Consider the following 27,492-nt stretch of genomic DNA (forward strand, 5'->3'; position numbering starts at 1 on the left):
TCTTGTTAGTCAGTCAAGAGCTATTTAAGTGCCTGTTGTATACCAGCCACTTAGAGGCAAAGTCATCCCTCCCTGGCAAGGATCACTGGCAGAAGTCATGCCATGAAGGGGTTTGTAAACTATGCTAAGGGTGCTGTGATATAATTGAAGACAGTTAGGCATAATCTGCTGTGTGATTTGTGTGACAAATGGACTTCAAGGGCTCTAGTCTGAATCTAATCTGAAGTTCAGTGATCTCACTGAAGATGATGGTGTCATAGACTAATATTGGCTATGAGGAAGGAAGAAGTGGACAGATTTAAAGTGTCCTTTGGAAATTAAGTCTAGAGAATTGCTGATAGATTGACTTATAAGAGGGAAAAGAATAGATTAAAGATAACCTGATCTCTGGCTTTAAAGCCAGATGGTGGGCAGCCCAGGTGGCTCAGCGGTTTAGTGCTGCCTTCAACCCAGGGCCTTATCCTGGAGACCCAGGATCGGGTCCCACATCGGGCTCCCTGCATGGAGCTCGCTTTGCCCTCTGCCTGTGTCTCTGCCTCTGTTTGTGTGTGTGTGTGTGTGTGTGTGTGTGTGATGAATAAATAAATATAATCTTTAAAAAAAATAAAGCTAGATGGTTTATTAACTCTAAGTATAATTTACTTAGAGCGTTACATAAGGAAGAACATGGGCTGGATGGGAGATGGTTTCACCTTTGGCCACACTGATTTTGTAGCACCTGTGAAATCTCTGAGTGGAAATGTTAAATAGACATCTTGCATTTGGATCTCTGCCTCTCCAAAGAGACAAGTAGAATGGGGATTTGGATTTAGCAGTCCTTAGCTTGTATGTGGTAAATGGTAGATAAGAACGAAGATATGATTCTCAGGGAGCCTGTGTTGAGGAAGCAGAGAACTTAAGGCCACTTTACTGTTGTTTCTGCTGGGAAGTCCTCTTTCCCCACAGCCGTACATCATTGTATGTTTTCTGTCATTAGGAATCAGCTTAAATGCCACCCTCTCAGAGAGGCTCCCTTCACCTTTTTACAGAGTTACCACACTTCCATCACATGACTGTGTTTTAACATTTAATAACATCATTTCAAATTATTTTCATTGCTTATATCGATCTTCCCCACCAAAATGTACTTTCTTTAAAAACTTGTGTCCTCTTTACTGATACATTCCTGGTTTCTGGAATAATACCCAACAAGTAATTCACAATCATAAATATTTGTTGAGGGATTAAAGAAAAGAATGGTGACTCGAATGTTTGAGAAAGAAGGAACAGGTAACAAAAGAAAAGGACCACTGGATTCAGTGACCAGAATGTTAGTGTTGATTTATTCACATGTACCTGTGTGCTAAAGATGCTGGGTGTAGACCTGGGCCCTTCTGTAAGAGAGTTTACAGTCTCATGGGGACAACAGTCTTACAATTACTGATAAAATAAATGTGCCAAAGTCGAGGGTACTATAGGAGCAGATAATTTACGGAATGACTTCTGAGAAAGCAGTGGTTTAATGAGAGAACTGGGGGCAGGAGCTAGGACTGTTCTGAGCTGAGGAATGAGCTAAGGAGATGAGTATAGCCAGCAAGTACACCAGTTCTAAGGAGTTTGGCCGAGAATGGAAAAGATGGGATGGTTGCTGGAGATGGATTTTTGGCACAGTTGGGAGGGTGGGGGGCGTTATTTCTTGGAAGGAAGGACTTGAATATTTTTATTAAAAAAAACTTTTTTAAAAGATTTTATTTATTCATGAGAGACACAAAGAGAGAGAGAGGCAGAGACATAGGCAGAGAGAGAAGCAGGCTCCCTGCAAGGAGCCTGATGTGGGACCCATCCCAGAACCCCGGGATCATGCCCTGTGATGAAGGCAGATGCTCAACCACTGAGCCACCCAGGCGTCCCAGACCTGAGTATTTTTAAACGCTCACTGAATACTCTGAGAGAGGTGAGACAGAGGTGCCAGGATTGGCCTCTTGTGGAAGAGCACCGAGAAAGGAGGCGGACAGTTAAATTGGCAGCAGGACTCAGAGGTTGGTTTTTTTTTTTTTTTTTTTTTGTGATACCTTCTATTTTCTCTATAAAGTGACAGGAAGGACCATTGACTGAGAATAAAGGAAATTTGAAGAGGTGGGTGTCCTATTTGAGAAGAGAAGAGAGGTTTGAAATTAGCCACTGTAAAAGAACAGGGGAGAAAACAGGCAGAAAAACTATGTCTCCAGCCAGAATGTTGGGGAACCAGATGGAATTGCCATCCTGATACTGGAATGTTTTTCCCAGCAGTCCACAGTACAAAGAAAATGGACATTTGTTTTCAGAAATTTACCTCTCATACTTCAGAGAAAATAACCTCTTCACTGAGCACCAAAACCCTCTCCCATCCCTAGTCCAGATTAGGTGCCTTCCCATGTTCTCATAGCACCTTCCAGTTTTAGTGCAGGGCCTGTTTATTCATCATGTGCTTCTTGGGGCTCTTTCTACAGTGCCTATTATAGCACATTACATATATGTATATCATTTGTGCAGAGTTCAAATACCAGTTCTTGTATTGATAAACTGTCAGACTCTTATCATGTAACATAATCTTCTGACATAGTTTCACATCTGTGGAAGAGTGTAACACCTTTCTTGTGCACTTACTCTGAAGGTTGGAAGTAACATATTTATTATAACTGCTGCAATATACTGCAATATAGACCTTTAAAAATGGAAGATTTGTTGTCATTACTTATAATGTATATTCAGAATTTTGCTGACTCTCACCTTGCTTCATTTCCTTTCAGTTTAGACCTTTGTCTTTTATAAATTTGAACTTGGGAGTTTCAGTCACAAAAGGATCATATAGAGGTAGTTGGGATGTAGTTACAGTAAAGGCACATTACTCCCATTTATCTGGCTTCTATTTATTGAGGCCTACTATGTGCTAATGACAAATTAGATTCGTTTCAGAGTCTTTAATTACACTCTTATCTCATTTGCATAGACATACAGCCTTTTCCCTAACTTTTTCTAATAATTTAAAATGGAGCATATAAAAAACACTTTTTCTTTGTCATTAGAATATCAGTCTTTAATTTGTCCTTGTAGGACCGAAGTTAAAAATCTTTAAGTGGAAATTGTTATAAATGTTTATCATTAACAGCTATACTCATGAATATAATTCATCAATCATAGGTAGAGAAAGCAATTGTGCAGTTGTCTACAATTAACAGGACAAAAACAGTTGATAAATGTGCAGCTGAACTAAAGTACTCCCTAGGACAGGCTGAAATTATAAGCTGGATCATTTAAATGAATCTAACAAAGGATCTTTATAATTAAAACAAAGCAAGGTTAATGGGATGTAAAATTGCCTATAATATCTTGGCAATAATAATTGGATTTTAAATTATTAAAATATGAATTGAACTATAAAGCAAATAGGAAAGACTTTTTTAAATTATGGAATTTGAGTGATCCTTTGAAATAAATTAATCATTTGCCTAAAGTAAATCTTTATCCCTCTTTTGAAAGCATATAGGATATAATATTAATGAATATACATAAAAAGCCAGTGTGTATTTGTTTTTAGTACTGAATTTAACTTAAGATTCCTAAGATTCCAATTTTCATTTTGTTCTTTAAAATAGTGAAAAATATATAGCTTGCATTTCTATTGTTTTGAAAAGGAAAAGGATATTGCATCTAAGCGTAATTCTTTAGTGATTATATGGCCCTGACTTGAATATCTTATTTAATTTAACAAATGCTATTTATAAATTAAACCAGTAAGCTTTAGTTTGACTTATTTAATAATTAAAGCAAAAACTTTGAGTTTATATGTTTGTTTTGTGTCTTTGATTTGGCAAAAAAAACTGTATTAAAAAAAACCAGTAATTTCCAAAACTGTAAGATAAGCTTTTTTTCATAGAGTTGAGACTCTGGTTTAATTTTGAACCAAGAATCCCTGAAAACTTCTGGAAAACAGAAGTTCCCAACCTAATCTATACCTTTTCCTTTCTACCCTGTTATTCATTTTACTCACTTAATAAATTTTTAAATTATTGTGAGTTTTGTTAATGAGGGGGGGAAATTTTTGTACTTTAACAAAATTAGTTGTATAGATCTTAAGCGTATTGCTAATTTATAGACTTAACATTAGATGTTGATTATAAATAAAACGTTGTTTACCCAAAACTAAGATAAGCAACCTATCTAATAATGGTTAGATTTCAAGGAATAGGAAAATAAATTTAGAATTTAATGATCATAAATTTTATTTGAATTGAATTTTAACCATGTTTAAAATATGTCTGCATATATAAATATATACTGAGATTCTTTTTGTCTTTTGAGGACAACTTTAAATATATTTTCCTCCTAGGCAGTATTATTTTAATTTTGGTAAAAGTTAAGTAATAATTCATAAAACACTCACAGTTCTTTTTATTAAAAGACCAAAGAAAGGCACAAGAGTCCTCGATTTTTTTTTTTAATTTTTATTTATGGCAGTCACACAGAGAGAGAGAGAGAGAGGCAGAGACACAGGCAGAGGGAGAAGCAGGCTCCATGCACCGGGAGCCCGACGTGGGATTCGATCCCCGGTCTCCAGGATCACGCCCTGGGCCAAAGGCAGGCGCTAAACCGCTGCGCCACCCAGGGTTCCCGAGTCCTCGATTTTTAGTATATTCATTTATATGCCTTATTTCCTGCTTTCTTATTTTTTAAAGACATTAATTTTTGTTGCTTTTCTTTAGCTTACTTATTGCAAGCAAATGCCAGTCAAAATTCAGATGATCCATATCTATATAGGAAAGAAACTTTGATTCAGTTTCTATACTTTCTGACATAACTTGGCAACACAGGAGCCTAGAATTGGCATTTGTGGCTCCTGTGTTATTTAAATAACAGCGAGACGCGTAAAGTAACAGGTTGCCAGTGGGCCTAAGGTTGCCAGTGGGCCTAAACTAACATGAAGATACATTCTATATGTCCAGTCTAAGGATACACTAAAGGTTAAAGGTGAGATGAAGGAATAGAATGAGCAAGGGAGATAAGACAAGAGGATAGCCATGGGCCGGGCTATAGATTTTAGTCTAGAAGCTCTTACTAAGGTGCCAAGGGAATTGAAGAGTTGAGTATAGGCTCATTATTTTTCATGTTGCTAAAGTGAGAGCACATAAACTATATTCTTTAGCTATTGTTGTATAGACAACAATTTGTCTATATTTAAAAAACCAGAATACTTATTTTATGATATGTTGTCATAAAGAGTCATAGTCCAAGCTGGAAGAGGAATAAGGAAAAGTTCATTGTTTATGTTTGCATATATTAAATGTTCACATATTTTTTTAAAAAACCACTACTCCTGCTTACGAATCAGACTTTCCATTAAAGTGGAAACTTTCCATTATTCAAAGTCTAGATTTTTTTCATTCTTAGCACAAAGGAAAACAATAGACTTAACTTACTTAAAGTAGATTGATACTAAAAAATGATTTAATAATTCTAGCGAATATTTAAGGAAAAACTAATACCAATTATATTCAGTCTCCCAAAAATAGAAGAGGAAGAGCAGGAAATATATTACAAGGAAATTTCATCACCCGATAACAATAACAATTACAAGAAATAAAATTACAGATCAGTATCCATCATAAGCATAGGCGCAATATTAATATTACCTTTGTAAAAGTTGACAAATCAAATCTAGAAATATATGAAAAGGATTACACCATAAGTAAGAAATGTTTATCCCAACAGTGCAGAGTTGGTTTAATATTAAAAAATATCTATCAGTGTAATACACAGTATCAACAGATTAAAAAAGAAAAAATATGTATGGATATTTTAATAGACATAAAGGAAACATTTAAAAAAATTCAACATATATTCATAATAAAACTCTCAGTAAACTAGAAATTAAACTCCCTCAATGTAATGAATGCTATCTACAAAAAGCATACAACTAACATCCTACTTAATTTTGAAAGACTAAATGCTTTCCCGCTAGATCAAAAGCAAGGCAAGGATGTTCTCACCATTTTTGTTCAGTATTGGGCTGGAGGTCATAGCCAGTTCAATAAGGCCAGTATAAAATTCTAAGATGGCTGAGAAAAGGTACTATAATAAGTGAATTTAGCAAAGTTACATGATATGTGGTCAGCATTTGAAAATCAATTATAATAACATATTTATAATATATGTAAAATATTGGAAGCTTAAATAAAGCAAAACCATTAAAATAGTATCAAAAACAAGAGCTACTTAGAGTTTTACTTAATAAAATTTATGAAAGATCTGTGTGATAAAAACTACAAAAAAAAAAAAACCACTACAAAATATGTCTTAAAAATTAACAGTAAAGAAATGCAGAAATCCATATTCATGGATCAGAAGACCTAACATGATTAAGATGTTAGTTTTCCCCAGACTAATCAAAATTCCAGCAGACGATTTTGGGGGTTTTTTTTTTGGTAGAAATTAGCAAGCTGATTTTTTAAATTCCTTTGAAAATACAAAGGATCTATGATAGCCAAAGCAAGTAAAAAATGAACAGAGTTGGAGGATTGGGGTAAAGATATATCAATGGAAGGGAAGAAAGATGATCTTAAAACTCAATTACAAAACAACAAACTTGCCAGTATAAATCGGGCAAATGTTTTAAACAACACAATAGCAAAGAAGATACATAGATGGCCAATTAGCATATAAAACTATGCTTCACATCATTATTCATTTGAGAAATTTCGTTTTAAACCCAGTGAGAAAGCATTATGCACATTACAATTCTGTAATTGATATAATTCAGTAGATTGGCAATACTAAGCATTGAGGAGAATGTGGAGGCACTGATTGTAGCTTGCTGGTAGGAATGCAAAATGGCACATCCACTTGGAAAATTTTATTAGTATCTTACAAGGTTAACCTACACTTAATCATTTGACCCAGTAATTCTAAGCTTACATAATTTCCCAAGAAAAATGAAAATATTAGTCCACACTAAGACCAGTATGTGAATGTTCATAGCAGCTTTATTTATAATAGCCAAACATTAGAAAAAAAACCAATATCCATAAGTAAATGGATAAACTATGATATAGCATTATATTGAATAATACTCAGCAAAAAGTTACGAGCTACCAATATGCACAATATATATGGAACTTAAAAGTATTTTGTGAAGCTAAAAAAGCCAAACAGCAAAAATATGCTCTGTGAGGGATGCCTGAGTGGCTCAAGTGGTTGAGTGTCTGCCTTTGGCTCAGGGCATGATTCTGGTCCCGGGATTGAGTCCCACATCGTTCTCCTTGCGGGGAACCTGCTTCTCCCTCTGCCTGTGTCTCTGCCTCTCTCTGTGTGTCTCTCATGAATAAATAAAATCTTTTAAAAATATATGCTATGTGATTCCATTAACATAATATTATGGAAAAGACAAAATTAGAGGGACAGAAAACATTTCAGTACTTGCTGTGGATGGCAGGAGAAGAGCACAAAGGAACATATTTGGGTGATGGAAATGTTCTTGGTTGCAACAGTACCTACCTAAAATATGCATTTGTCAAAACTCATGAAAATGTGCAATTAAAAAGTTAATTTTATTATATGTAAATTATATCTCAATAAACCTGATTTTAAAAAGAACCAAAGTAGTGCTTCCTTGCTTGCAAAGTTCTGTAACATGACCTGCAAGACCTTTGCTTATCTGGCCTCTCTTACCTCCCCACACTGATCCAGGCTCCCTCCATTCACTCCTAAAGCACCCCTGTGTCACCTTCATATTTCATTGTCCTTTACCACAAAGAAGGCCCTCAGTAAATTGAATGAATGAATGCTTTACTCTGTATCTCAATCTCTGGAATACCCTGTCAGAAGCCACACCAAATTGATTGTTTCCTAAACAAGTCAAACAAGTCAATTGCCTGTTTGTGTGACTTTGGGCAAGTTACTTAATCTCTCTAAGCCTTAGTTTCTTCATCAGTGTAATGAACTAATTATGCTTACCTAATAAGATATTAAATGAGTTAAGAATCAAATGAAACGATACCTATTATGTACCTAGCCTGGTAAGTAATCAATTCTCAGTGTTCTTGATATATAATAGGCACTCAAGAAATTATCATTTATTTTTATTATTATTTATTTAAGTGGCATTTGAGCTGGATTTTGAAGACTACGGAGAGAGAAGTTGAGGACACTAGAGTACCTTACACATCCCATAAGAAGCACTAATAGGTTTTTGTGTGTGCTCAGTATGATAGTATCACTACTCCCTCACTGGTTCAATCACATTTTATACAGAACACTATTACACACACAAGTGGTAGGATAGGGTGGTAATAGTTGACCTATTTAGAGGCTTTCTAGTGTATTGTGTTACTTACCAGCAGTAAATAAAAGTCCTATGTTACTTGTTCTCTCCCTTCTTTTCCAAAAGAAATGTATTTTAGATTGCATTATTCTCTAGCTCCTAGAATTCTTACTGGTAGATTCAGCAATAAGAAATTGCATTTTTAACCACAGGAAAGCTCTTACTGGGACTTGTAGTCATAATATTTGCAATACCTTTGCAACCTTTTTCTTTTGGAAAAGGAACCATGCCTTTGAGGGGGCACAGAACTTGAGAAAATTAATCAAAGAGACTCTCCTCAAGTACACAGTTCTTCCTGGCAACATTGTATTATATTGTGGCTAATGGTGCCATATGCTTCATTTGCTTCCAAAATTTTCCCCCAAATTTTCTTCGTACGCCATCAATCCATGTTTATCTACTCCTGTTATCAGAAGTTAAATAGATTAAAGTGGCTTGAAGCAAGGCTTCTTTCCTTTACTTACTGCCACATCTCTGACCTTGAGCTAGTATTTCTCAATTCACCAAGTCCTATTCTATTACTTTTTCAGATTTGTGTTCTTGTTAGCATTGACTGTCCTTCTCCTGGACATTACAACTTTAAGCTGTTTACTTGGAATCCCAAAATTTAAGCTAGGAGCTTTTTTGCTTGGCCCAGGATTAACACTAATAGGAGAGAGTCTTCTGAGTAGTATTTTTGAAACTATTTTATCATTAGTAGCATGTGAAATCAGTTTAATGGGTTGCCATTAGCATTTTCAAAAAATAGGAAATAGGAAAAAATGGGTAATAGTAAATAATAGAAAAAATAATTTGGATATATCTGTTCAGGTAAATATTGTTTGCTGAAGTGTTTGTTGTGTGGGTATAGGATTATGATATGAAGTGTATTTCTCATATTTTACTGTGATACGTAGTTTAAAAGCCACTCTTCTATGCTAATTTCTCAGTTTATGTGTCTTAAAACAACCTTAACATATCCTATTCTGATATCAGTGTTTCCTAAATCCATATTAAACTCTAAGATGAGTAAGTTATACAAATCCTCCATAATGGTATTAGATTGTTGAGACTGGTTCTACATAGAAGAATAAATAACTAAGCTACTCAATACTGAAGAGATTGGAAAGGAGAGAAGTAGGAGATTTGATATAAATTGACCTTTCTTGCCTGTGAACAAATTAAAATTAACTTTGTATATGTACCATAAAAGTTGACTTACTTAATCTAGCAACCAAACCCATATTAGAATACTTGGGGATTCGTCTTTAAAAATGACCCTAATGTACAATGTTGAATTCTGTGTATGCTCTTTGTAATCCTTCTAATAATGTTCTCTCTGAACTAGTTAACTTAGTAATCGATTTTGGGACTATGTAACTAAATGAAGTTAACTAAGCAGTGCCATGCTCCCCACATAAATAGAGAGAAATGAAGCTTGGCTAAGAAATCAAATTGAGACTTTACCATCATTCACACTGGATAAAGTCAGTGGTCCTCAAGTGTCAATGTGCATTAGTATCACAGGGATGTTTATTAAACATGTAGATGCCCAGGTCTCACCTCAGACCGGTGCAGTCAGAATCTCTGGATGGGAGTTATATCACCATTTTTAATATGTTCTGCACAGGATAAGGATCTTTACACCAAAATTTGAGAACTAAAAAATTATTACACTTCATTCATTCATTTTAGGAGCTGTGTCAAATTATCACCATCTTTACCTATAACTGGAAACATAAATATGATCATAAGCTGAGTATTTTTTTCTATGCTACACTCAGAAGTATAATAACTGTTTAGGTTCATGGTAGGTTATCATATAAATTTCTACTTTTATGTGTTTGAAGTGATAAACCTCTTTGAAGCCCTAAATAGGTGATAAGAAAATGAAATGCATATCCGTGGATCCTTTTTTTCATCCAACATATTTACTTTGTTCCCAGAGCTTTTTCATAACAGTTAATTAGATGGGGGAGGGTAGGTTTTCAACCAATGCTAATTTCCTCACTCTTTCTCTTTTTGATGCCTCCTCCCTTCCATATTAAGTCCTTAGATACCAATCTCAAGCTCCAGAATTATCCTTTAGGTTTTATCTTCCTCTCTACTTGCCCCCAATCAAAACTCCAGCCCTCCAGTGAATCTGAGACAAGAATAGGTCAGATTATATTTTTATTTAATAGGCTTTCCTATAACAAGTTGATCCGAAAACATGAATAATTTGTAGTTTTTATTCTCTGAGAAAGATTTAGTGTTTTAAGAGAATAACATGATACCGTATATATTTTTTTTCCTAACAGCGATATGTATAGAGAGATTTTCAAGTCTCTAGTGTCCATTTTTCCACTGTTCCTTCCTGTGCACCAACAGACAGCCTCAGGATAGCCCACTACAGAGAACTACTATTCCCCAGTTTTCTAATCTTTGTATTTTACCAGTCATATTAATTGAGTAAATTGGGTCTTGCCTAAAAAAATAAATAAGTAAAGTTTGATTAATAATACAGTTCATAACTAATATGCTGAATTAAAAATCTAGGTTTGAATATGCAGAATCACTTTAAAAGTCTCACCACAGCCTGATGTGAGGGTCCATAGACAAATGTGAAGATCTGCCACTGTTTTTCCTTCTAATGAATGTAAAAGAACCAATGTATCGATGTATACCTTTCAGAAAAGTCAACTACTCTTTGGTGAGGAGAGGGGGCAACTAGTACCTGTCAAACATTTTACAAATATTCTCACTTGTGCTCATAACAACCCTATGAGGTCTTTTCCCTTTTTAAAGGAAATGTACTTTTGGACAATGTAGGAAAGTTAGAGTCAGAGATACACTTCTCAGGAACAACATGGTATTTATTCTACTCTTTTCATCAGGTGAAGACTTGTTGGGATTAAAATGTTTCAAGAACCAGTAGAACCCAAAGCTTGTAAACATTTTCTAAAATAAAGTTTTTAAAAATTTTAAATTAAAAAATTAAATTGTAAGTTTTTCCAAATTTTTAAATAGTCTATTAAAGGACTGTAGCACAGGAGACAATTGAGCTTCTCTGACCCAATCAGACTCCACCTTGCAGTGTCACCAGAATCACTATACCTTTCTTTTCAGATTTTGGGGCCAAATGGAATTCTGCTCCAATGCTGTGTGGCCACTTAACTTCCATTCAGAGTCTGTCTTGTTGGCTAAATAAATCAGAATCTAAAAATCTATTCTTAGAGTTTGGGGATACCTTCTTTCTCCCATTTTATAAAATATCTGAAACAGTACACCCTCATTTTGTAATGAGGAAAGTGAAACTCAGACACAAGGAAAATTGTTTGCCCAATTCATAACACTGATAAAAGGCAGAACCTAAATATAAACTAGATTTGCTTTTGTTCCCTCGTTCATCATAGGTGATGGAAGACTAATTTTTCTGACCTCTCATATTGCCTTTTTTATTGATTTTTATTCTTTCATCAAATTATAGAGATTAAAATTCAGGATCTGTTAATCCTAAATCAAAGACAAACAAATTATAGGATAATGCATAAAATTGGATTCTTCCTAGAATATCAGAACTTGGCCTACTGATGTCTATTCCATTGGAATAGAATACTTTGTTTTGTCTCACTTCTTTCTTATATTCCTGTTTTAGTATAGAAATAAATAGGATTGAACAAATTGGGATTTAATTGGGATTTTTTCCCTATATTTTTGGAAAATAGGCACATTAAAAGATGAAGAGTACCTGGAGCACCTGGGTGGCTACGTCAATTAAGCATCTGATTCTTGATTTTGTCTCAGGTCATGATCTCAAAGTTGTGAGATGGAGCCCTGTTTTGGGCTCCATGTTGGGCTTTCTCTCTCTCCCTCTCCTTTCGCCTCTCCCCCACACCTTTCTTTTTCAAAAAAAAAAAAAAAAGAAGAAGAAGTAGAAGAAGATTAAGACCACTTCATTCATGTCCTATATTATATAGATACTATGAGGAAGAAAATATTCTGTAATAGATATTCCTGAGTTATCCAATATTTTTTTATTTACCTCATTTTCTGTGTGCTGAATGTACCATAGAATTTCATGGTGTTAAGAAACTACCTTAAAATTAAAATTCTATTTCTTCTTTGCCCCTCCTTCTCACATAACATATTCATGTATTCACTCAGCCATTCATCCATTTAGCCATATGTTATTGGTGAGTCCATATTTCATATCAGATACCTTGCAAATAAATACATCATGTTGGCCATATTGATAAATAGGCATTATACTTAATTTTACGAACTTCACAGTCTTAGAGACTTATTAAAAAGAAAAAAAAACCATAAAACAATGTGATAGATGTTATAATGCCAGCACATTCGAGAAATTGGGAGGCCTTTTAGCTTTATTGAGAGGAAGGGGTAGTAGGGTTTACAGGAAGTAATGGCACTTTTAAAGTTCCTAGAGAGCATCAGTCATTAAAGAACCACAAAGATTTTTTTTCTAGAACATGGAATAAGTATGTTAAAGAGGTGGTTGATAAGATTAAAAAAGTAGGTATCTGTATATAATAAGTTTGACTATTATCTCTTCCGTTAGTATATATTGAAGAAATTTGAATGTAGATAATACTAATGGCAGAGTGAAAAATATATTGAAAAGATGGAGATGGGGCAGGGGAAGAAAAATTAGGGAGCTTTTATAATCCAGATTATTAAATTAAAGCAATGGCTTAATTTAATTAATGGCTTAAATGAAAGCGATATTGGTGTAACAAGTGAAATGGATTCAAATATAATGAGGTAAATTTGACAAGACTTGATGACTAATTTGGTATAGGATGCTCTTAAAGTCACATTTCAATGGATTGGGAAGTGAATAGGGACTTCTGTTAAACCTGTATGGGCTACTCAGTGATCTGAAGTTATCTTCTGCAGCAGAATATTTACATCCTACATGAGAGCACTCTTTGGAACAACACAAGTCTTATAAGTGGTTTAGGAGTTCTCTACACACTTTCGTTGCCCCTGTAATTTGGTGCCTCAAGGAATAGGAATGTTCCAGGAGCACACACCTAAAGCAGCAATGCTATTGATATTTTAAGCCTATGGCAAGAAATTAAGTAGAGAATCTAGCCTAGAACTTTTAGGATAACCCAAGATCCTTAAAAGAGGCTGATATGGCTCTAGTGGGTTCTCTTTGATATCAGCAGAAATGAAAGCAAACCACTTACCCAAGTTATCCATTGAACTCTTCACTCATTAAGGTTAGAAGTCAGGTAACAGTCAAAGATCACAAGTGCATGAGCATGAAAGATTCTATGTGTGAAAATTAACAAGGAAGAAACAACAACAAAATCAGATCTCTAAGGACTAATAAGTAGGAAATAAAGTAGCGCAAAGTTGAATGAATAAAAAGATTATCAAAATGAACAGGAAGATTTGAAAAATTGAAACATAGATTTAAAAATACATTTTGGAAAAAAATCTATAGATTCATCAGATTAGACAGAGAAAGAAGAAATTAATGATTAAGATGTTTACCCACAATGCAGAGAGAAAAATGAAAAATGAAAGCAGTGCTAAGAGATATGGAGGTGGAATGAGAATGTTTAATTTATAAGTCATCGGAATTGGAAAAGTGAAGAATTCAGAGTTTATAAGATGAAGTATTTTAAAATATGATGATTGTGAATTTTTAAGAACTGATTAAAAACATGAATGTAAAACTACAGGAGTTGGGGTACCAGGGTGGCTCAGTTGGTTAAGAGTCCATCTTCAGCTCAGGCTGTGATCTCAGGGTCCTGGAATCAAGCCCCATATCAGGCTCCCTGCTCAAAGGGAAGTCTGCATCTCCCTTTCCATCCACCTCCTCACCCCTGCTCATGCGCTCTCTCTCTCTCTCTCTCTCTTTCAAATAAATAAAATCTTTAAAAATAAAAATATAGGAATTATAATGTACCTCAAGTAGGATACATTAAAAGGGACCCATGCAGGATACATGTTACTAAAACTGGAAAACACCAAAAATAAAGAGATAAAAGCACCCAGAAAGAAAGAACAGATTATCTACAAAAAGAGAAGTATTAGAATAACCAAAACAAAGAAGGCTAGAAGAAAGTGACATCATACATTCAAAGTGTTGAGAAAAAATAATTCTCAATAATTGTATATAAGCAAAAAAATATTTTCAGAAATAATGGGTAGTGATGGTAGAGTAACTTTGTGAAAATTTATCCTTGTCCCACCCTTTGCTGCCCAATTCAGAGGAAGCCATAAAACACAAACACACACTAGAAGTACTATACCAGAGAGAGCAAAATAGACCACATTAGCAAATTTTTTTTTAAGATTTATTTTTATTTTTTTATGATAGACATAGAGAGAGAGAGGCAGAGACACAGGCAGAGGGAGAAGCAGGCTCCATGCCGGGACCCTGACGCGGGACTCGATCCTGGGACTCCGGGATCGCACCCTGGGCCAAAGGCAGGTGCAAAACCTCTGAGCCACCCAGGGATCCCCGCACATTAGCAAATATTTTTAATGACTAACTTATTTTGATCTGTCTGGTGGCTCCCTAAAAGACTAGCTTAAAAAATCTTGTCTTATTTTGGCCTAATGTGGAACTGGCCTAGAGTGGAACAAAAGCTACTTTCCTGGGGATATTTATTGAAAACATTTATGGGCTAATGTCATAGGTTGCTGCTGCCTGAGGTGATAGAGAACAGTTGGGGCAAATAATAGGCTCACCAAAAATCCTTGTCAGGATCAGTTGAGTAATGACAAGGGCTTTGAACAGTTTTGACATATTCCTCAAAATCTAAAAGGCTGTGCATATGCTTAAGGTTTGTATGCTCCAGGAAGACTCAAGAAGGTTCTACAGTCTCACCTCTTGCTGACAGTGATGCTCTATGAAAGCAAGAAGTAGATGCAAGATAGAGTTGAAATATGCCTGGCTGAGCTTTACTCAAACACATATAGCATCTTGGGGAAACCTGGGAGATATTTTTGGATGTAGGCATTTAAAGAAATATCTATCTGATCATTAGCTATTACTAAGTTAATGAAACAGGACTTCAGTGTCTACACATGACAAAGAATAACATAATTAACAAAATTAGTTTAGAAAAGACACTCCAACAAATAAGCAGACAACAAACAACAAAAACACGTCCTGGAAAGAGAAAAGAATGGGATTTCAAGAGTTGCCACATTGCAATATTAAAAATATCAAATTTCCCACAAAAAGTTACAAAGCATGCAAAGAAACAGGAAAATATGACCCATACACAGAAAAACAAATCAAGTGAAACTGTACTTGAGGGAGCATAGATATTGGACTCTATAGACACAGAGATTAACTGTTGAAGACATATTCCATGGGTTAAAGGAAGTATATTTAAAGAAATAAAGAAACATATGAGAACAATGTCTAACCATAGATATTAGGATGAATAAACAAAATATGGTATAAACATATAATGGAATATTATTTAGCCATCAGAAGGAACAAAGTACTTTCTTGTGGCTGAATAATATTCCATTATATATGAATATATATAAATATATATATATATATTACATCTTATTTATCCATTCATTCATTGATAGACACTCAAACTGTTTCATTTCTTGGCTGTTCTGAATAATGCAGTAAATATGGGAGTGCACTTATCTCTTTCAAATACTGTTTTCATTTTCTTGAGTATATTCCCAAAAGTGAAATTGCTATATCATATTGGTGTAGATTTTTTAGTTTTTTGAGGAATCTTCATATTGGTTCCATAGTGTTTGAACTATTATATGTTTCCACCAACTGTGTACAAGTGTTCCCTTTTCTCCACATCCTTGCCAACACTTGTTATCTCATATTTCATTGTGATTTTGACTTTAATTTCCCTAATTATTAGCGATGTTGAGGATCTTTTCATGTACCTGTTAGCTATTTGGATATCTTCTTTGAAATAAAAATCTGATATGTAGATTTTTGAAGAATGATGGAAATGTTCTAGAATTAGATAGTGTTAATGGTTGCACCATATAATGAATATACTAAAAAAACACTAAAGTATACATTTTAAATGGTATTATGTAAAATATATCTGAATTTATAAAATGCTGTAAAATTTAAGCTAAAATAAAATTTTGTGATAATCAAAATCATAAAGTTTACCACAGAGAATGGCAGCTACTAAATTTGTAATGTGTGCATATCAAAATCAAAGAAATAATCCCAGGAAGACAGAAAGAGACAAAAAATGTTCAAATAAATTGCATTTATGTAATAAGCATGCATATACATCTAAATAGAAATTGTCTTTTTAAAGTGATAATGACATATAATGTGTGAGTTTTAACTGGATAATACTGGGCAATAGTGTGTAAGTCAAAAAGGGATCATTAAGCCATATTATTGTGGAAGAGGGCTATGATATTAACTTTATTCATTGTTAACTGTACCTGATAAAATTCCAAGAATAGCAGTGAAAAGAATTGCATGAATACATTTCCAATTAATGGAAAGTAAAAAGAATAAAACAAAACAAAACATGAAAAAACGGAGACTAATAGAAATAAAGTTTGCGTTAGAAATAAGTACATTGCATAACAATGTGCATGATAAATGATAAATGCAAATGGACAACAATTTCCATTAAGAACAGAATTTCTGATATTGAATTTAAAAATTTTTATGTTCTATTTACTAAAGGCATGCCTAAAACCTACGGAATGTTGTAGGCAAAAAGAAAGATATATACTGGACAGTAACCAAAAGCTGTGTAGCTATGCTAATATTTAAAAAAAATATATTTTAAGACAAAATTCATTATTATTAATCAACCAGTTCATCTAGTTTAAAAAAGGTCGAATTTACCAGTAAGGTATTATTAGCCTACACTTGTATGTTTAAAATAAAAATATCAAGCACAAAAAAATTAATCAAAATACACAAGATTTAGGGCACCTGGGTGGGTGGCTCGTTCAGTTAGGCATCCAACTCTTGATTTTGGCTTTGGTCATTATTTCAGGGTTTGAGATAAAGCCCTGCATCAGGCTCCATGCTGGTCATGGACTCTCCTTAAGATTCTCTCTCTTCCTCTCCCTTCCCTCTAAAAAATAATTTTAAAAAGTGAATAAGATTTGAGTAACATAAGCTAGCAGGTTTGACATTATTGTTACTGGTGGGAAAGTCTGCATTGTTTGATGAAGGTCTTCGTTCTTAGATTTCCCACAAAAAGATTTATGTGACAATCAGTGCTCCTGTAAAGACAGCCAGAAGGAAAGCAGGCATAAAGCAATTTGGGGATTGGATATTTGTTGGGTGTTTCTGGGCTGGGAGGAGCTGTGGTGTAAAATAGGGTGGTCTCTAATGGAGGCTGCTTCCAGTCATTTGGGAGACTCTTCCCACAGGTTGGGAGCGGGTAGTTTTTGACCTGACAAGGTTTGTACTGGAATCATCATGGCAGCTTTTCTCCTTGGAGGGCTGTCCTATAACTGCAATACGAGTGCATTATAATGAGTCTAGGGGTTACCCTAGGGCAGAGATGGAAGAGGAGAGTGTGTACTCTGCACCTGTGGCTCTTGATCTCTTAGCCCCAAGGTCTTGGAAGCCTTAAAGTCAAGATGTTGTGCCTAAGGTGTTCTAATGTGAAATCTATTTATCACCCTCCTTGCCTCCAGCCCATGTTTCTATCATTCCCCCTCAAGGGCTTAAGACACTGCCTTGAGGCATTCCTTCCACTGCTCATATCTAGCTTCTACCTAACATTATCTGCATATATAGAACTTTGCCCCCCACCACAAAGAATACATATGCTCAAGTAAATAAGTCACATTAATGGGGGATTCCCAGGTGGCTCAAGGTTTAGCACCTGCCTTCGGCCCAGGGCATGATCCTGGAGTCCTGGGATCGAGTCTCATATCGGGCTCCCTGCATGGAGCCTGCTTCTCCCTCTGCGCCCCCACCTCTCATGAATAAAATAAATAAAATCTTTTTTTAAAAAAGTCACATTAATGGAATTTGATGACACAGCCAGTCATAACACAAGTCTCATCAAATTTTAAGAGTGTGTTACCATGATATCTCACAGTACATTTATATTTAAGGACAAAAAAATTGAAAGAGCCTCATAATTATGGAAGAATTTTAAATATCCAAGTAACTTCTATTTTAAAGAAAAATCAACAGAAGAGTATTTGGAATTGGACAGTAATGGATATGCTACATGCTAAAACGTATGTAATGCAAGGAAAATGGAACATGAAGATAAATGTATAGCTTTAAAAGTTTATATTAGGGAATCCCTGGGTGGTTCAGCGGTTTAGTGCCTGCCTTCCACGCAGGGCATGATCCTGGAGACCCAGGATCAAGTCCCACATCAGGCTCCCTGCATGGAGCCTGCTTCTCCCTCTGCCTGTGTCTCTGCCTCTCTCTCTCTCTCTCTCTCTCTCTCTCTCTCTCTCTCTCTCTCTGTCTCTCATGAATAAATAAATAAATAAAATCTTTTTAAAAAAGTTTATATTAGAGAATAAGCCTAAAACTAAGGAGCTGAAATTACCAGATAGAAGAAGAGTGTCCAAGTTAGAAAAAGAACAGAATAAGCTTCACAAAGTAGAAGGAAGCTGATAATAAAGACCAGAACAGAAATCATTGAAACAGAAAAGTAAGATATAACAGAAAGGATGGACAAATACAAAGGTTTTTTTCTCTAATAATACAGGTAAACTATCCCAAGACTGATGAAGAACAAAATAGAAAAATAAACATCAGAAATAAAAATAAAATATAATCATAGTTTAAAAAGCTTAGAAAAGATAATGAGAGCGCTACAAAATGTTTTACATTAAAATAAAAAATTTTAATAAAATGGGAAAATTCCTAGAAAATATAGAAGTTCCACAGCCTGAATAATAAGTAACAAAACCCTAAAGTTCTAAGTATGAAGGAAATTTAATCAGTGAAAATTCTTCTTACAGTAATAGCTTACAGATATGTTCTACCAAATGTTCAAATAAAACATAATTCCAACCATATACCAACTATTAGAGAACACAAACAAAAGGATTGCTCTTAACTCATTCTTTGAGGCCAGTTTAATTGTGGCTACAAAAACCAACAAGATGTGTGGGAGAAAGGAAAATCACAAGCCAGTTTCCATTAGAAATGTAGATGCATGAATCCTAATTAAAATACTGACAGAACCCAGTCCAGCCATGTATATGGATATACTATGTCTGGGGGAGGAAGCTGATGGGAAGTTAATCCAAAAATGCAAAAGATGTTCATCATTTTAAAATGCCCAAAAATGGCTTTCACTTACCATATTAAAATTAAAAATCCTTATTATCATCTCAGTAGGTACAGACACATCAAATAAAATTCAACATTTATGATTTTTAAAAAGTATTCTTAGCAAATTAGAAATAGAAAAGGGTTTTCTTAATCTGAAAAGAATGCAGAAAACCTGCCACTTTATTGCTAAAACTTATAAACAAGTTAATCTGGACAACATATTGTGGCATATACATATATTAGATAAAACAATGAAGAGTCAAGAGAATGATAAACACAAAGTGCTGCAGAGTCTCTGGTTAATATATATGTGTGAATGTTTATATGTTGGATAAATACATGTCAATATAAACATACTTTCAAATAAATATAGTATTTTTTAAATAAGGAAAAATTTTCAGTTAATGAAGTTAGGACACTAAAGACATTTATAGACTCTCAAAACACAAGTACAAGAAATTAACTGTGAAAAAGAGAGAGATACTTCATCTTCAATGAAATTTAGTTTTGTGAGTTTCCTAAGCAGTCCAGATGTAAGACTGAAGAGAGAGACCAGTGTCTTAATCTAGGGTTACTTATTTCCTGAGCAATTACAGCAGATAGATAGGAATTAAGTGAAGTTGCTGGCCAAGAGAGTAAAAACATGGAACTGTGTGATGGCAAGTTTGATGGGAAAGGAAGTGAATTTTAGCAGTGGATGAAGCATTAAGAGAAAATAGAGGGATTAAACAAGTGGAAATTAGAAGAATCAAGGACTTGTTTTTGCCTGGGTCCAGGGGAGGGACAAGTGAAGGCAAGAGAGAACATTAAGGGTTAGAGGTTGCAACCAGAGAGTAGATTGCTGGGGGCTAAAGACTTAGGAAATGAAACCAATTAGGGCCAGTAGAGTGATTTCCTGAAGTAAGGTAAAGTTGAAGTTTCTAAAGGAATCATAGATAGATTTAGTTTTAGATCCCCTAAAAAAGGGATGGAATTGTGAGCTTCTCTGGGAAATCGTTTTTCACGTGAATGATGAAGTCACCCAGAATGATACTAAGAGTCAGATAAGTTTCCTTCTCTCTGTGGAAGTAAAACAACTGTTCGTTTGTTGATGTATAACTCATAAGTATCTGAGATAGGAGGACAGACTTTCAGTAATACTGATACAATTTCTCTGGTGTTCCTGAGGCAAGTGTTCCATACCCTCTCCCCCTTCTCTGCCACCCTACCTCTTTGCTTTACCAATCCACTGTTTTGCTTCTGGGAGTCATTCCTAATAGCCAGCCAGACCCAGAGCCTCTCCCTTCCTGCTGTCTTCTGTTAATCTATTTAAATTTTATAATCCACACTAATTTGCACATATTAGATTTCCTCCTGGCTTTCTTCAGCTTTCATACACTACACAAAGCCATTGAAGAGAATATTCCAATTTTCACATCTCTTTTCTCTTTTGAAGCCAAACTAGCAAATATAGACCAATGATTTCATCAAAACTGAATATTCAGAGTTTGTTATAGTCTTTAACTTCTTTTATTTTTCTAGCTCCCTTAGTGAATTAAAGATTATCTGTATGATTTTTTGCCCTCTCACATTATAGAGAGGTATGAGCCTTTTTCCCCAAGTATGATGGTTTCAAACAGGTTTGCTCTAACCTTTTCATTCTTTGAATAATTTGTATTATCATTAACTTTTGTGCTAAAAAACAGACAACATTCCCCTTAGAATGTGCCTTTATTGCCCTTATGTAATTGGAGAGATTATTGCTGCATGTTTCCAGGTGGTATTTCCACTTACCCTGCTGCTATGCAAGATTTTAACTGTGTTTAAGTCATACTGCCAGGAAGTCCCAGCTCCTCTGAGAATAATTGTCATTATTTAACTTAAATCTCATCATGGGGTAATGAGTCAGACAACACATGGACTTTGGATGAAAAGGTTTCTACTGAGAACTATCTTGAATTCAGTATCTACATTACCACCTAGAAATAAAAAGATCATTCACCTGCCAATTTTTGTAGAAGATTCTGCACAGATATTACACATGATTTGGTGAAAAGATATTAAAACTTAGTGCTATGTAATTCCACCCTAATACATTACAATGAAGAAATAAATTCGATAGAGGCAGACTCATTTCAAAGACCTCTTGAATAGCTTTTACAAATTATATTTAAGCAAATAATTTAGAAATATCAGGATACCCGATAATATCCTTTTGTTTGCTTATATATGTTTATCAGTGAAGAAGATGAATTTGCTATGGGTAGACAGAATGTAGTGAACCACTAATATAAGAAGAATTACAATGAGTTGCTATTTAGTATATACAAAAGTTAAAATGAGGTTCAGTCTTTCCCATTCTGATTAAAATTTATGAGAACTTGAGTAAGAGAAGAAATAATTCATTTTGTTAATGAGCAGTAAGAATAAAGAATGGCAATCTTGAAAATAGCACTCTTGTTAAAAATCTACATAGAGAAAAACTGGACCATGAATGAAGATGAGTGTTAGAACTGAATCTTAAAAGGATGCAGATAAAAGGACAGACATTATTTTGTAAGTTTGCCCTTTAAGAAAAACCCAGAAAGACTTAAAGTTAATTTCAAATGTCCTTTGGCTATTTTTAACACAGAGGTTGCTTATTGCAAAAGAAAACATTTTAAAAGATGCAAAAGAGCCCACTCACTGTTTATAACTAACAAAATGACAAGAATTAATGTTAGAATGCCCACAGTGGGGCACCAGGGTGGCTCAGTACCTGAGCATCTACCTTTGACTCAGGGCGTGATCCCGGGGTCCTGGGATCCAATCCCACATTGGGCTCCCCGCAGGGAGCCTGTTTCTCCCTCTGCCTATGCCTCTGTCTCTCTCTCTGTGTCTCTCATGAATAAATAAATAAAATCTTAAAAAAATTTTAAAAAAAGAATGTCCACAGTAGAGAAGGGCAGTATTAAACACAAAAGGTTTTACTTCAAAAAATATTATTGGATGATGAAGATTCAGTGCAACATGTAAAATTATGAGTAATTTTTAAATGACAATCTGAGGATCCCTGGGTGGCGCAGCGGTTTAGCACCTGCCTTTGGCCCAGGGTGCGATCCTGGAGACCCGGGATCGAATCCCACGTCGGGCTCCCGGTGCATGGAGCCTGCTTCTCCCTCTGCCTGTGTCTCTGCCTCTCTCTCTCTCTCTCTTTGAGACTATCATAAATAAATAAAAAATAAAAAATAAAATAAATGACGATCTGAGGCAAAGAACTTAATTTTTCTGAGCCTTAGTTTATGTTTAAAAATGAAAATAACACATATCTCTGAGGATTCTTGTAAAAATTAAGTATTATGTGTAAACTATTTTATTACCTACCTTTCAAGAAGTGGTTTGGTGACAGTTGTTATCAATTTTTTCTCTTTCTTCTTGTTCTTCCTCTCCCCCTCCATCATCAATCACCACCACCATCATGTGGCTTAAACAAACAACCATTTTTAATCTCTCATTATTCTCATTGACTGGGCTCAGCTAGGCAGTTCCTTTGCTCCCTGTGAAGTTGTCTGGTGCTTAAGTCACCTGGGAATCTGGCTCTGGGCTGGGAGCTTATCTAGGCCTGAGATCCTGAGGTCCTGTGTTCTCCTTGAGGCTGTCCACATAATGTGAGCTTCTCTCAGCATTGCAGCAGATTCTAGAAGACAGAGTTCGAAGAGAGAAAGGCAAAAGGTGCAAGATATGCCCTCGCCTCAGAATTCACAAAGGATCACTTCTGCTATATTCTGTTGGTCACAGGAAGTCACTAGGCAGATCTAAGCGGAGCAGAAAACAACCCCTCTTTTTGATGGAGCAGTAGCAGTATCACACTGCAAAAGAGCATGTGGCAGCCATGTTTGGAAATAACCTCTGTCTCAGGGCTATAAAGAAGTACGAAGCAGCTCCCTGTGTGTACATGAGAAAAGATAAGGAAAGAGAGATGTATTGCTAAGTGAGAAAAGCTAAGTACAGAAAAGACTTAGAATATACTAATCATAATGTAAGGATGTGGGGGATAAAAACGTATTTGTATTTTTTTATTTTTTTTTAAAAAGTCTCTGAAAACATGCAATAAACTAAAAGCAGGTGCCTGATGAGGTTGGAAATCAGGTGGCTAGGTGATATAGTGAGGCTTTTCACCATGTGTCTTATTGTACCTTTTAACAACAATTTGAATATTCAAATAACTTCTGTTGTTTAAAAATTCAGTTTATAGATTTCCTAATATATGGTCATCTAGTGTTTGTGTGAAAATTTACTTCCAAGATAGTGAATTCTGTTGTTTTAACCATTTACTTCAAAGATGGTGAATTCTATTATATTAACCATTTAAGATACTGTCAAAAAGCCTTGTTTGTTTGGTTTTTTCTTTTTTTTTTGCATTAACTTACTTTAATTAACTGAATCATTCATTCACAAGACACACAGTACTTAACAGAGGCATTGTTGTAACAATTTTATGGTATATTTCTATGTTTCAAATGTCATTGAATTCTAATTTCAACTATGTTAATTTCATAATGTAACTTTAAATTTTATGCATATAATATTTCAAATACTAAAATGTGATTACTGAAAAAAGTTGGATTGACTGAAGTTAATAAGAATAATAATTCTAAAGGTATTTTCCATTTTAGATTACTGTGCCATGCTATGAAGGACCATATAGTTCGTGTTGCAAATGAAGCTGAGTTTATTTTGAACAGACAGAGAGCTGAGGATGTACATAAACATGCAGAATTTGAGGTAAGATTTTGATGGCAGATTAAAATCTGCTTCTCCATTATAAGTCAGCTGTCACTGATAGTAACCTTACATAAGAGGTTTTTTTTTAAGAGGAAAATTTCATTCAGGTCACTTAGTTCTTTTTTTTTTTTTTTTAAGCTTTAGTAAATGCCAAACTCAGAGCTCTAATTTTTACCTCACAGCATGCAGAGATTCTTCTTACCCTGTGCCTAACCCTTTGGTAGGCTGAAGTTGTTCTCATGTACTCTTAAAAGCAAATAACATTTTATGATGCAATTACTTTAGTAATTTTTGAACTAGTTTATACACCATTAAAAATGGGTATAGCAAGTAGTTATATGAAGAAACTCAGTTTTACTAAATATTCAGTAATTTATCATTTATCAATGTATCCATCTTCAGAGTGACCAAAGATCACTTCATGTTTTATTGTTATAATTGATATTTGACAATGAAGCATTGCTTTTATAGGATATGCATGTATATCTGTACATATATTGGGAATATAATAATTTTAAAATCCTTATAAGTACCTAACTAAAGAAAAAATTAAGTATCATTTCTATTTTATGTGCAAAAACTAAAGTATATTGAAATATTGTATATTCTAAATTCTATGCTAATAGGTTTTATAAAAATGTGTTACTTTTATATTTCCAGCATGTCAATAATTATTTGCTATTATTTGAATTGCCTCAACTCAATAATTTGATTTCAGTGTTTTAAATAACAGTGATTACTTCAGTTCATTCAGTTTGCAAAAAAAACTTGGTTTCAGAAATATTCAGGTGACCTGGTATTTGGCTTAGGTTGAACTGCCAGTGGCCTTAAAAATAATAAATAACCATCATTTTATTTTCCTGATGCAACACGTGAACTTGTGTGGCTGGAAATCAGAGCCCAAGATTTCAGTTTTTATGAGGTTTTTATCTCAGTAAGCCAGCTCTCTTAGTTGTACAAGTTGATGCCCTAGGTCTTGTAATCTCTGACCTAGCTAGCTGAAAAGCATGAGACAGAGAAATAACTGTTGTCATTCTCATACTCTTAACCTGCTTCATTTGTCAGATGAGACAGCACATACTTGGCATGAGAGATTGCAACAAACTCATCTTGAAAAAAATACCAAATATTTTAAACTTTGATAAAAGTACATTGACAATTGAGTGTTTATCAAAGTGTAGCTTCATATCCTTTCAACAGTAAATACTATTGGATATTTATCAAGGTGTCCTGCTATAATCTGGATGTCAAGAAAATTTTGAGTTATCTGTTCTTTGAAGAATATGTTTTGATATGAGATATGTCAGGAGTCTAAACAAAATAAGAATATTCAGTTAACTCTTGACTTCTGTTAGTAAATAAGATTTAGAATATTAGTTGAATTCCCTGCAGGATGAGTTTTGAGTCATTCATATTTCTACTAAGAAAATCAAGATATTTTGTGGGGATATAAGAAAATCAGTATTTGTCATGTGAAAATATTTAAAATAGACTTTCAAGCAGCTAGATATTAGTTACAAGTTTTAACACATACTTAGCCAAGATAAAATTAAGCTGATGGCAGTGTTTCTCAGCCTGTTTTTCATTATTGTCCCCCTGTAAGGAATATTTTTTAGACCAATTTTCATTCAAGAAAATTGAATCACCCTCTCCCAGTAAAATTTTATTTCTACAATATGCTGTATAACTGTTTGTGTAGTACATATGCTTCTGTGCTTTCTACATAAAAGGAATGTGATTTTTTTTTTCACACTCCCAACACCACTTTTTTGCCCCCTGGGTAAATGAGGTCAATCCTATTGAGGATGCATGGCTAAAAGTGATAAGAGGCTATGAAGTGGACATGAAAATTCAGTGCTTTTTAGATTATATAAATATAAAATAAAATACTAACATAAATCAAATTTTGAGTATTGTCATTGTTATTTAATGATTGTACATTCTGTTTTTTTTAACTAAAATGTTTAAATTTGTTCTTTTTAGGTTAGAGCTGTGTTAGTAAATTCATTGATGTATGTGTGTGTGATGGTGGTTTACCAAACACCTACCGCTTTTAAATTATAAGAGATTTTATAAAAGCTATGACATTTTACTAGGACTTTTGGGGGAAATTTCTCTGTCTCTCATATAGGCCTATAATTAAGAGATAAAGTATATTTAATTTGAGATGGGTACTTCACAGTTCAGGTTTTTTTTGGTTTTGTTTTATTTTGTTTTGTTAACCATTGTAATTGTTAAGGAAGAAAAATGAAAATTTAATTTTGCTCTTCAATGAGCTAATGAAATATTAACCTCATTATGGAGGCAGATCATTGTACTAATTGGTGATTCCCTGTACAAAAAGATAAATTGGAAAATGAATTAATCCTTCTTAGACTACTTTAAGGGTTATTTCTCTGAAAGAGATGACTTGTGGTAGTAGTCTATATCAATAGATAGACTAAAGGGATATGTTCAAATACCTTCCATGAAACAAATTTTTACATAGTGGAGATGAATGTGAACCAATTATATGTATTTTTAGATGTGAGACTTTTTTTCTTCTAGTTATAGGATTCATATTACATACTTGGTAGTGTTAGAATATATGGTCAGTCCACCCCATATAAAAATTACTCTACAAAAAAAATCAAACTTACAGTTAAAGAGATGTTCATCCTCATTTTTATATTGAACCTTTTTGATACACAGTGAGACTGATAAGCTATATTGCTAATACTGGTGAAAATGAATACAGATAGCTGACAAAACTGATCTTTAGGAAAGATGAGAATAGGATAGTTGTTATCATGAGAACCTTTCAACACATTAAATTCTAGAGTTGGGAGAGGCTATAGAGAAAACTTTCTCATTTAACAAATATGAAACTGAGTATGATGGGGAAATAAAAGAATTTTCATAAAACATGGAATAAAATCCAAGTCTAAATCCCTAAATCATTGCTTTTCCTTGTAAACCACATTGCCATTCATGAAATGGAAAACTATAAATTAAATAGCAAGCTTTGGATCTCTGTATAATTATCAAGAATGTAATTCTCATTTTAAGTGTGATATATACCATATTGGTTAAAATAATAATTAGGTTTACATTTTTAATAAACCATTATTCTAAAATAATTACTTTGGGAATATATTAAAATCAGACCCAGAATTTTAAGAGCCTTAAACATCATCAATTA

General features: G+C 34.2%; 1 protein-coding gene across 15 annotated transcripts in view; it reads left to right on the top strand.

The window, feature by feature from the left end:
* The window catches only part of NBEA (neurobeachin), a 662,404-nt gene that overhangs the window by 332,304 nt on the left and 302,608 nt on the right, over window positions 1-27,492 (top strand). For all 15 annotated transcript variants that reach the window (XM_072719992.1, XM_072719993.1, XM_072720000.1 and 12 more), the window contains one exon: window positions 24,203-24,311. In XM_072719992.1, the coding sequence (XP_072576093.1) occupies window positions 24,203-24,311 (109 nt within the window). The remainder of the gene's footprint in view (window positions 1-24,202; window positions 24,312-27,492) is intronic.

This window comes from Vulpes vulpes, chromosome 9, assembly GCF_048418805.1.
Source record: "Vulpes vulpes isolate BD-2025 chromosome 9, VulVul3, whole genome shotgun sequence".
NCBI classification, from domain to species: Eukaryota; Metazoa; Chordata; class Mammalia; order Carnivora; family Canidae; genus Vulpes; species Vulpes vulpes.